The sequence below is a fragment of the Balaenoptera physalus genome (genome assembly GCF_965194825.1).
Source record: "Balaenoptera physalus genome assembly, chromosome: 1".
NCBI lineage: Eukaryota > Metazoa > Chordata > Mammalia > Artiodactyla > Balaenopteridae > Balaenoptera > Balaenoptera physalus.
Genome location: NC_138882.1, coordinates 82,759,819 through 82,771,975, shown reverse-complemented (window position 1 = coordinate 82,771,975; position 12,157 = coordinate 82,759,819). Strand labels below are relative to the sequence as shown.

The 12,157-nt window shown below is 55.2% G+C and overlaps 1 protein-coding gene across 1 annotated transcript; it reads right to left on the bottom strand.

Annotated features, from left to right (window-relative positions):
- Positions 1 to 172: 172 nt before the first annotated feature.
- Positions 173 to 10,766, bottom strand: MEX3A (mex-3 RNA binding family member A). Its single transcript, XM_082456857.1, has 2 exons — positions 9,492 to 10,766; positions 173 to 5,882 (listed from the first exon to the last, which is right to left on the bottom strand). The coding sequence occupies exons 1-2, from the start codon at positions 9,943 to 9,945 to the stop codon at positions 4,774 to 4,776; spliced, it is 1,563 nt and encodes a 520-aa protein (XP_082312983.1). The 5' UTR covers positions 9,946 to 10,766; the 3' UTR covers positions 173 to 4,773.
- Between the last annotated feature and the right edge of the window lie 1,391 nt (positions 10,767 to 12,157).

Here is a 12,157-nt window from a genome sequence, read left to right as displayed (position 1 = left end):
GGGAGAAAAAAGAGAGGTTGAGCACTTGGAGACGCAAGTAGGGAGCTGTGGAGAGCAGACAGGAGCCATCCACTTCCTGCAAGGTGAGCAGGGTCACCCAGAATCACACCAGAGAAAACCCCACTCACCCCAAGGTGGTTCAGACTCACACGCAGAGAAAGAAGCCGGAGCCTTAAGTAATAATACTTTTAATAAAATTAAGTTCTTAATAGCACATTTAATACATTAACCCTCCCCCTTCTTGGTTTCTGTGTTTTGTGCAACATCACTTTGACTTGATTATTCATGGGTCCGTTTTATTCCCGCCTTTATTTTGCTTTTGAAACGTTTTTCCTTGGTGGATTTGTAACGTGTCTTCACTAGATGCCTCAAATTAAGTCTGACCACAATCCTACTCTACTTTCTACAGTGGAGAGACCACTCCCCCTGCCCCAGGGCTGTCTCCCCCCACCCACCCTACCCCACCCGTACCCTCGAGCGGGGAAGGGGAAGCCCTCCCCACCCCAGACGCTACCTTCCCAAACTAGCGGGGTTTCTAGGACAAAAAGAGCAGGGGGGATATCTGTCCCTAGGTGGGGTGAGAAGAGTAAACTGGGGAGAGGGAGTTGTGTGTTTGGGGTCTAGGGCCAGGCAGGGGCATGACAGTCGTTGGTGTCATGGAGCAGGCTCTTCTTGCCAAGAGCCAAGGGGCCTCCACACCCCCTTGGGTAGGAGGGAGGGGCCCGACCTGATTGCAAGCTGGGGTTGGTAGAAGGCAAGTGCTTAAAAAACGAGTTGATTTCTCACAAGCAAAAGCCAAGCTCCCCAGTTTTCTGTGGGGAGGGTGATGTGCCCTGGGGCCAGGGCACAGTGGATGACCCCTACCTGAACACTTACAGATGGAAGTGCACTAGAACAGAGCATTAGGGTCAGGGTCACCCAAAGTCGCTGCTGCCTGCCCTCCCCCTGCCTTTGTACCCTTGGGGACCAGTTCTCCCAGGCCTTTAAGGACAGCATCTCTGCTCTACCCCAGTGGGTGGGAAGTCCTTCTTGAAATCTAACTTCTATGAGATAATAAAGCACTTTTGCAAAGCTGTGAAGCACAGTGCAGCTTTAAAGGAGAACGATTATTGAGTTGGTTCCTCCACCTGCTGCCATGGAGGTCAGAAGCTAAGTAGAATATTGGGTGGGAACAAGGAAAGGGGACAGACTACCCCCTCAGTCCCCTTGAAGCTCTGAGAAAGAAGCGTGAGCATGTGTGTCTGTTGGTGAAATGACCTACCAGGCTCTTGAATCAATCTGAGGTGGAGTGGATTGAGGTTATACTTCAAGAAGGACTTCCTCAGTTAGGCCTGGGAGAAGTTGCCTCAGGAGGGTTGGAGCTGGGCAGTCTCCACCCTCCCAGAGAACCCCAAGAGGACACATTCGGAGTAAGGGCTGCCCAACAGACAGGAAAGGCCAGGATGGCCAGGCCCTCAGGTACTGGGGTGCAGAGCAGGGGTGCAGGTGAATGTGCTCTCCCTCCTCTGCTGTCCCTAGCCCAGCCCTCCTCTGGTTGAAATGACCACTGTTCATCCTTTCAAAGACCCTGGGAACTGAGCCCCTTATCTATTTGTCCTATAATTTAAAAATCCAAGGATTCTCAGAATCAACCCCAGCAGACTGGAAGGAAGCTCCTAACCTTACCTAGCAACCTGCTCCCACCCTGATACCTGAAGATGGAGCAGCTCAGGGTGGACTCAGCCACTTCCCTCCTCTATTTTCCTTTTCGTTATGACTTTTATACATTCTACTGGACCCAGGGGCCCTCAATGCTACTAAACTTTAAGCTATCTGAATATCATCTACTAAGTAACTAGTAATTCTTTCTCTTTTTCTCTAGGATTATATGAAATAAATTTGAATTATTATTATTATTATAATTATTATTTTGTAGTATTCTTTTCTTTTAAACCCCTCGGTTTCTTTCTTTTTCTTCTCTCTCTCTCTCATTTTTGGTTAAAAAAACAAACAAACAAAAAAAACTATTTCTCTTAAATCTCACACCTCTCTGAGGGTTCCCGGAGGCCTGCTAGGCCTCAGTTCTGGACTTGCCCTTCTCACTCGCCCCTGGGACAGGGCAGGGGAAGGGCGGGGACACCCCAGGATCCTCAGTCCTCAGTCCTCCAACTTCTTCCTTTCTCCTTAATCCCTTTCTTTGTTTGGCTCTGCCGGCTCCCCCCGAGGGGGAGGGGTAGAGGGGAGGGGGAGCCCCGGGAGTGAAATCCAATCTACTTGCAGGGCCCCAGAGGGACCAAGTTCCCCTAGCCCCTGTCTCCACGATCCATCCCAGGATGCTCCCCCGGAAAAGCAAATGATATTCCTCCCCAAAAAAAAAGTGGGGGGAAAAAGGAACGTAAACCCGAACATATATTAAAAACACTTTTTTAAGATTTAACTCTGAATACAAATGTATTTTTTTCTTCTCTCCCTACATATATTCTAAACCTTCTAAAGTTTTTTTATTTTTTTTAAGGATCACTTTATCATAAAATAAAATATCCTTTTCATATAATAAATTACCTAATAAAAAGTCTTTTTTTCATATTAGCCCAGGTTCTTTGCTACATTTATACGGTAATAAACGCCTTTATTAAAATAGAATATTAAATTATAAAGAACTGTTTTTTTTTTTTTTTTTTTTGCTATTTTTGTTTTCTCTCCTCTGTGTTGGTCACCTATCTCGCTCCCTCTCACGCTCTCTTTCTCTCCTCTATCTTGTCTCTCACTATGTGTTTTGCGTTTGTTTCTAGGTTTGGCTCAATTAGTAAGAGTGGGATTGAATTTTCCGAGCCCCCTAGTGTAACAGTCTTCTGCCTTTGTGGGTAGAGTGGAGAGGGGGAGGGGGATCGACAGACAGACATCCCATCTTCCCACCCCCCTCCCCACCCCCCTCGGCGACCGAGGGGTGCCCATTTGGTTTGGTTTCTATTGTACAGACATCTCAGGATGGCTCACATTGGCGGGAAGGAGGGAAGTTGTCACAGGCCAGTGTTCCTGGCTGTGACCTCCTTCCACTCCCCTCCCTGGCTGGTGGTCTGGAGGGGAAGGCTGAGGAGAGGTGAGTTAATTCACAACAGGAGGAAGGAGAGGAGGAAATCCCCTCTGTACCCCCATCCCTGCACCCCCTCTCCATCCAGGAAGAATGGGACTCTGGAGCTTAAGTGCTCAGAGATCACTTAGAAGAGTCCCACCCTACTATATACAAGAATCTCCTAGGACCCCCGCGGGACTCCCATCCCCCATCCTCTCCTGGCCCGGCCAGCGGAACCCAGGAGGGCGGGAGGCTGGTGGCTGCCCCAGATGAGCAGTAGGGAAGCAGCAAAGGGGGTGCAAGGCCTAAAATCATACATGATTCTCAGAACAGGCCCTGCTGTACCCCAATCCTGCTTGGCTCTGGATTGACCCCTCTCTGAAGACCTGGTCTCTCTCCTCACCCACAAAGAGTGAGACAGAGACTTCATGATTAACGTGCTAATAAGGGTTCAGGTCAGGTCCAGAGAGGGGCGCATGGAGTGGGGCACTGCAGGGGAGGAGGAGCAGCCCCTCCCCCCAGCAGCCTCTCCTATGGCCTCAGGCCCTTTCCTGCTCAAAACTGCAGGCACACTACCCTGGCTCTCCCCCTCCCACCACCAGAAAATCCAGCCCAAGAACTGTTCCCTAAATGTAATGCCCCAAGATGATAAAGGTGGAGGTTTGACCCTTTATGTAACCCAGTATTGGTCCCCTTCTCAAATTTTCACTGAGAACAGGGATACATTCCATCAAGAATTTGAGGTGTTTCTTTGGAGGAGTACGAGAGAGGGCCTCCGGATGCCAGAAGAGGAATTAGGGGGGACCATCAAATTGTTCTTCCCCCTACTTCTCCCCAGGGGGATGGTGTCCCCAAAGCTGGGCTGGAAGGAGCAGGAGGGAGGGGGGAGAAGGGAAGAAAGAGAAAGAGCAAGACAGGGCTGGTTGTGACAGCCAGCCAGGGGAAGCAAAGAGGAGAGTTGGGGGAGAGAACAAAGGAGTGAGGAAAACCCAAAGGGAAGAAAGATGGGGAGGAGAGAGTGGAGGGAAAAGCTGCAAGGGGCAGAGAGGAGCATCCCGTCTCCAGATTCCTCTAGCCCAGCTTTGTGGGGATAGATGAGTTCTGAGCCCTTTATTGGTTGACATACTTCCTCCCCTTCCCCCTTAGAAAATCTATCCCGACTTCCAAAAGGGCCCCAACCCCCTTATACTGCTGGAAACCCAGGAACAGATTCCCAAACAGGATACGGCGGTGGAGGGTCTAAAGGGTCGAGGTTGGAGGTCAGAGGTCAGGACCAGAGGGCTTGGGGATTGTTAGAGCACCTCTAGATACAGATGGTAATTCTCCCTCTCCCTTTCCCCATCCCCTCCACAGAGGAAAGGGTAGTGTGACACACATAAGGGTAGGTGGAGAGGGGGTCAGGATACCTTAGCGGCCACCTCTGGCAAAACAAAAGTTTCTCTTAGCTGCTTCCAGACTGAAAGGTGTGTTGAGGTATCAGAGTTGTAACTCTAGTAAAATTTCCGGCCTGGCCCCCTCCCAACCTTTCCAGGACAGGGTGACCAGAGGCTCTGAAAGTGGTCCACCCTCCAGCCACCATCGCCTCCCCTCCCCCCTCCACAGAGAGCGAGTATCTCTAAGCACCTTGCCCTTCAAATCACTGATTTCCAAAAGGCCCTAGTGGAACACAGCTCCAAGAAGGGCCCCTGGGGAGTGGCCCCAGGAGGCAAGGGGCAGGGGGCTTAGGAAAATATTCGGATGGCTTGCGTGGCTGTGATGTGGCAGACGGGACACTCCGGGTCCGTCCTCTCGCAGATGCGTACTGCACACTCCATGCAGAACAGGTTGTGTCCGCAGGGCACGAGTGCGGCAGTCACCTCACTCTCGAAGCACACCATGCAATCCCGCCCGCCGCCAGGGCTCCGCAGGCCGCCCCCCCCAAGTTTAGAGAAGCCCTGGAGCGGCTCTCCCGGCGGGCGTCTCGGGAGTCCTGCCAGCTCAGGCCCCGCAGAGGCGGCAGGAGAGCGGTGCGCGCCCGGGGGCCCAGCGCGAGCCTTGGCGGAAGAGGAGGAGGAGGAAGAGGCGGAAGAGAAGAGCACCGAGGTGGGCGTGGCGTTCTCCTGGCCCGCCCAGAGAGGGGGGCTAGTCTCCGCCACCCCGTAGTACACGTCCTGCTTGCCCACGCCATAGCCAGGAAACAGGTACCCTCCGTAGCCAAAGTCCCCTCCCTGCTCGCCCAGGCGCGGGGCCTCAAAACCAGAGTCCACTCCACACTCGCCGATGCAGCCCAGACTGTTCTGCCTGAAGGTGGAGAGGGGCTTGCAGCCAGGCGGGTGCACCCGCCAGGCCTCGGAGTAGCGGCTATCAAGCGCGGCGTCGGGGCTCCCGGCCAGGAAGTCGTTTTCATTGTTGTACTCGAGGATCTTGCCTGTGCGGACCGCGATGTGCGTCTCGATCTCCTCGCGAGCACGCTCCACGTTGCCCGGGGCACCGGTGATCTCGAACACCGGGTCGCGGTCCCGGCTTGGCGTGATAATGTACGTGTTGGTCTGCTGCTGGATGCGTTTGATGGTTGCCCCCTTGGGGCCCACCACCAGCCCCACCACGCGGTAGGGCACCCGCACACGAATAGTCACTTGGCCGGGCAGAGCAGGCGCCACGCCAAAGGCGGCGCCCGACTTGTTGCGGGAGGCCCGGATCATGGAGAAGTGCTCAGCTGCTGAGATGATTTCGCGTCGGGCTGTGGCCACGTCCTCCCGCCGCCCGGTCACCATGAACACTGGCTCCTCGCCTCGCACCGGCGTCTTGATGTAGGTGTTGGTCTTGGCCCTCAGAGCCTTAATCTTGCAGCCTGGGACAGGTAGTTAAGGGAAGAGAGAAAGAAACTCACCGGCCAAGAAGGTTTGTACTCAGTCCAACAAGCTCCTGCTCCTACTCAGATACTCAGCCCCCCAGGAACCTCTGTCTACCCTTTGAACCCCGCCCCCCCAATCCACCGTAACCGGAACAATTCACTCATCGTATCTTAAATCTACCCAACGTCTCTGTCAACCACAGATCGCCAAATGTCCCAACTTTCCCTTGAATTCCATTCAGGACCTCCAAATTCATGCACTCTTTGAAATCCTGAAATAATCACTGACCCTCCAGACAATGTGCTAACCTCAAACCTACTCACTAACTCCTCTCCAACCACGAGCCGTTGCCACAATTTCTCTACTGATTTCTGGCTACTCAAACTTACAAATCACTTAATCACCCCCACCCTGCCCTGGAAATGCAATCTACAATCTGTCACTGACCTTGATCTTTCCTCAGAACTGCAATGGACCCAGCAACCCACAATCTACTCCTCACTTGATCTCCATGCCTTAAAAGTGTCCTCCAGTCTACTCTGGGACCACTGACCCCCCAGAGGCTCCCATGCCTTCCACCCATTAGTGTCTCTCAGTGGGTCCCAAATTCATAGCAAGTTTTCAGCAACTAGTGGAGTGTGGGAGACTGGGAAGGGTCTGAGAATCAGAGTTTCAAGAGGAAAAGGAGGATAATGATGTGTAGCGCCTGACCCCATGGACACTCCTGCCACCCTGTCCCCTGGGGGCAGGAGAGCCAAGATGGGCTGGGGGCTGAGTAGGGTGGGGAAGAAGGTGTTCTGGACCTGTACTCTTGCTTTGAAGAAGGAGTGGGTTCAAGGTGGGAGGTTGGGAAGAGAGGCAGAAAGAGAAAGGAGAAAGGCCCAGACAAAGAGAGACAAAGAGGGAGAAGGGGAAAGAGAAAAGTGAGGGAGGCTGGGATGGCCACACTGCAGTTTAAAGGTGGCAGACCTTGATGGCTGAGTGGACAAGCCTCTCTCCTCCTCTCCCACTTCCCTCTCCCTGCCCCTAGCTTCACACAGAACCTCAGAGACTCACATGCTTTCTCGAAGCACACATGCTACGTGTGTGAGTTTGCGCGTGCGCACACACACACGAACCTAGGAGCCGTGATGCAGTGTGCCTTTATCTAAGTGATACTTGTGGTGCAAGCCTAATGTACACTTTCACATACTCCTCTGTCCCATACACACAGATTCCCTGTGTTTCAACCTTTCATCCATCCCACTCTTCCATCCCCATCATCCCCAGCACACAAGCAGCACATTCCTATACACACCTGCCCACAACTTTGGTTCCCATTCACATTTTGACACGTTCACACCCCTCTCCAGATACACATTCACCATTCCCTTCCTCACTCCCCAACCAACGCCAGTGGTCCTAGTTTTCTGATTCTGCCCCAACCCTCCAACCACAGGCCTGGGGTGAGCTCATCTTTTTTTCCCTCTCCTTCCTCCACTCCAGATGGCTTCTTCTCCAGATTGGCATGTGGGAGGAGAGAGTGGGTTGGGGGCAGCTCTCCTCACCTTCAAGAGACCTCAGGAAGGAGAATTTGCTCCTCCCTTTTTGTCTTCAGACCTCTTGGCAGCTGAGAAGTCCTACCTGTTGTCAAGCCCACATCCTTGCTGCTTTAATGTCAGTCAGTAAATGACTGTTCTATTTGTGAGGCATGGAGGGTTAAGGAACAGTGAAGCCCCTTCTCCTACAACTTCTAATCGCATGGCATCTGATAGGCATCGGCGTTCTGGCTCTAAGTTTTGGGCCCATAAACTTACGCGAGAGCTAGGTGTCTTTAGGGATTGGAGTTGGGGTGAGGAGGACAGGCTGGGTATAAAGCTAAGGAGAAAAGCTAGAGGCCTGGAGGTGCAGAACTGGTGGTGGACCTCGTCCTGGGTTTCACAACCCTGAAGAAGCATCTCTTGAAGGGAAGACCCAGCTGGCTTCACCTTCCTAGAGGTCAAATAGAGGAGCACGGACACTGCAGCAGGAGGAGGGAGGTTAGACAAGAGAAAGGACTTCCATTTACTTAAGGAATGAGGGAGAGGCTTATCTTCTCTGAATAGGAGAAATCCCCCTACTTTTATGAGAGACAGGCCCATCTGATGCGGAGGCAGAAGAGGAAAGAATGACTCCATGAAATTCCGGGGCCTCCCAAGACCACCCCCGCACCCAAGAAAAGATATCAGTGTCCCCACCCAACTCCAGGGCTCTGGGTCCCTAGTTTCTGGCAACAAGAGGAAATCCAACTTTTAAAACCAGAAATCTCAAGAGATGGAGTGCCCAGGAGGATGAGGGCTATGCCTGGGAGTGGCATCTTCCCCTCCTCCATTCTGGATCTCCCTGCAAAATCCCCCCAACCCCCCACACTTCTGGTAGATGAGGTGAGATGTGGAGTAGGGGCCCTCCTGGCTTGCCTCCCCTCTTCCCCGGCCAGCAGCCGGCCTCCTCCCTCACTCCCAGCCGGAATGCAGCTCCTCTATTGTTCCCCACTGTGGGACAGCTCCTCCCCTGCTCCTCCCCCACCCCACACCTCCCCAGCCCAGCCCCCTTGCAATTTCCAAATCCCACCCCCCAACTCCCCTTTGGGAAACTGGGAGAGGGAAGGGTCCCCAGGATCCCGTCTGCTCAATCTGGACCCTCACCAACACTCCCACCCCCACCCGCCCAGGGATGCTGGAGCGGAGGAGGGTGTGGTATCAGACATACTACACTGGATTAATTCTACACCCACACCCCCCTCCCCCCAACAACACACCCAGACACATGCCCTCCACCAGATCTCCAGGTGAAGGTTTCTTACCCCCCAGCATGCCCTCACCCACTCTGTCCTACTCTCTCACTACCAGAGACCCCTCTCCAGGCCTCTGGCCCCTTGCCGTGGCCAGCCCAGAACAAAAGCCTGAGAGGGAGGAGGAGAGGTCCACACCAGGACGTGGCACTTCATTGGAGGCGCCCCTTCCAAAACCCCATAGACCATTCAACTTTGGTGTGTGGGTGACCACAGGACTCCCTCCTCCCAGCAGCCCCCCTTTCCCACCTCACCCCCAGGCTGGGACCCTCCCATGAGCCACACCCCCTTCCATTCCTACACTCAGCCCAACAAAGAGATAGATACTCAGTCTGGCTTCCCAGGCCAGGTCTCCCCCAAAGTCTAACTCCAGGCGGCTGGGGGTCCCAGGGGTGCCCCCTCCCCAAAACCACTAGCAAATGCCGGAGTTGGGGCTTCTGAGTAACTCTTTGCACATTCCACCAGTTTTTCTGTCTACGAGTGGACACCCCCTCCGGACAGCCTCCCCGGATTGGAAGACCGATCCCCCTCCCTTTTCCCTCTCTCCACGAGAGGATATTTCTTTGTCTAAGGGCAGAGCCCTGGGGGAGGAAGGATCTGGAGAACAGTCCCAACTGGCGGGGTGGGGGTAGCAGGGAACTTTGTGGCACTTGGAAATCAGGGTAGGGGGCGGGTCCCCCTTTGTGGGGAAGGGACAGAGCCAGAGGCGGGCAAGAAGGGAGGAAATGAACTTTCCGTGGTAGGGATGGCGTGCCCCCCACTCCAATCCCTCTCCGCGGTCCCGGCGCCCGCTTACCTTGCCTGCCCACGATCTCGGCCACGTGCTCGGAGGTGGGCACGGGTACACACTCGGTGGTGTTGCTGCTGCCCTTCAGGCGCAGCTCGGCCTCTTTGTAGAGAGCGCAGAGCTTGGCGTCGCTGGCCCCTTTGGGGGCGGTGGGGGGTTGGGGCGTCTGCGCCGCGGGGGCCGCCGTCGGGGCTGCCGGGGGCGCCGCGGGCGGCGGCGGCGGGGCCGGCTGCGGGGGGGCGGCCGGCTGCGCGGGGGCGCCGCCCCCCCCACCTCCCCCGTCCTCGCCCGCCGTGGGGGCGGGGGGCTCCCCCAAACCCAGGAGGCAGAGTTGATCGAGAGCCAGCTGAAGGGCGCGCTCGTCTTCCAGCAACCCTCGGTCCTTAGCGCTTCCCCCGAAACATCCTAGTTCTCCAAAGCCCCCATTTCTTTCCATTATTCCAGATACCACTAGACTAGGCATGGCGAAACAAAAGCTGGGGGAGAGAGAGAGAGGGAGAGAGAGAGAGAGAGAGAGAGGTGGTGGAAGGGAAAAGAGGAGAGAGGAGGGGAGGGGAGAGGAGAGGAGGGGGGTGTGTGGGGAGGGGGGAACAAAGAACTGGGGAGGGGGGAAGAAAGCGAGATAGAAAGATAGACCCTCCCCCTAAGCCCCCCTCCCCAAACACCCTGTAACCCGACTCCCCTCGCCCCAGCCCCCAGGGTGGGGGTGGGGGGAAAGAGAAGCAAAACCAAGAAAGCAGATCTCCTCTCCTCTCCGGGGGTGACGGGGGGCGGGGGGCTGCGGGATCTCTGCCCCCACCCCTCCCGCCTCGGTCCCGGGAGTCTCTAGACCCCACCGTCCAGACGCCCCCCTTAGGCTCCCGCACCGAGCCCCAGTCCAGGAGCGGCGCTCAGTGGCCCCCAATAGAGCCCAGCCCCTTCCAGCGCTCAAACTCTTTTGTTTTAAATGAACTGGATGGAGCAGCATGGAACTGACGGGAGGGGGGCGCGCCGGGGGCGCCCGGGGCATGCCGGGAGTTGTAGTTTCCCGCCCTCGGGGGCGCGGGGACGAATTCCTTGACCCGAGGAAGATATGGATGTGCCTTCGGTCTTTACCCGCGGCTGGGAGGCGAAGCTGGGGGTGGGATGGAAGTCAAGGTCCCTCATTTTTCCAAGAGGCGGGCACCAGGAGAGCAGTCAGTGTACAGAAACGGAACGTGTTGAAAAAAGGCTAATGGAATGTGCCCCCCTCCCAAGACGGGCTCCTTCCCGATCCGGGCCGGTCTTTGGTCCCTCTTTCTTATGGTAATGAGGTGGGGGCGAGAGGGCGGGGAGCGGTCCCGGCTGGGTCACTGCGGCTTTCTGTCGCTCTCTCTCTCGCTCGCTCTTTCTCCCCTCTTCCCCCTCCCTGCCGCGCTCCCTCTCCGCTCTCAGCTCCCCCCCTCCCGCTCTCCCAGAGTCGATCCCGGCTCTGGGCCGCGGGGAGAGGTTCTCCGCAGAGCAGACAAAGCCCGCAGCCGCGATGCGGGGAGAACACGGCTCTGCGCGCTGGGGGGGCTGGGATGGGTTGCCGGGTTGGAGGGTGGGACCCCTTGGTAAAAGACGGGGTCCCCTCATCCCCAAGCGGCAAGCCATCCCCCCTCGTCCCCTCCCGCTCCCCCAGTCTCGGAGATCTGAGAGGCACCGACTGGGAGGTGAGTTAGTTAACATCCTTCTGATCAGTAGAGGGGAGCTGGGAGGGCTGTGGAGAGATGAAGTGAGGAGGATGAAGGGGTGGAGGGAGAGGAGAGAAGTGGGGGGACAGAGAGTGAGGAGGCAAGTAAGTCTTAAAGGCATGATGTGACTTAACAGTTTCGGGTGAGAGCCAGGAGCTTTGGGTGTGACAGAAGGAGGAAAGAGAGACTGGATGGAATGGAGACCCAGACTTCTTCAGGCCTGGGCCATATATATAGCTTGGGGGTGATCTTCACCATCATCCCACTTTGTCTCACCCACCTCTCCCCATTGAAAACCCATTAATTAATTCAGCTCCTTTGACTCTGGAAATTTGGTGAAAGTAAAAATCAGTTTTTAAGGCATGAATTGGACAGTTGGGCACTTTTAGGGGAGTTTGTGGAAGTTGGAGTGTAATGCAATCTTTTCTCCCCTTACCCCATAGCTTCAACATTTCTTTTGTTACCCTTTTTATGCCTGGGTCTTTCCCAGTAGGAGAAGGGATGGCACTGCAGCTTGAGGGCTTGAGGTCAGACTTTTAAGAACTTCCCAAAAGAGTTTTATAAGAATGGGTGGGTGAGCTACAGTAGTAAGGTGTCCTTTTCTGGAGTGCTTTGGAAACCAAAAATCTGAACTAGTTTGTGAGGTAAAGTCCTGCTTGGAGGCGGGGGAACAGAGGAGATGACCTCAGAGACCAGGCACTGTGAGGCCGTGAGGGCTGAGCTGCAAGCCCAGTTCCCTAAACTGATTCTTGGAGAGAGTAAATTTGCACACCAATGGGAGGGTGGGAGCCAGGGTGGAGGATCTCAGGAGGGGTTGGGGGTTGGCGCACTGCGGGGCTCTTGCTTCTTTGCCCGGCAGAAGATCCAGGGAAGGGGAGCCGTGACTGAGAAACCCCGGAAGCCCCCGGAATTGGAGAGGGGTGCCCTCTGGATCGAGGATTTAACATAAAGTTAACAATAAACCTTCTTGGATTGGGCGCT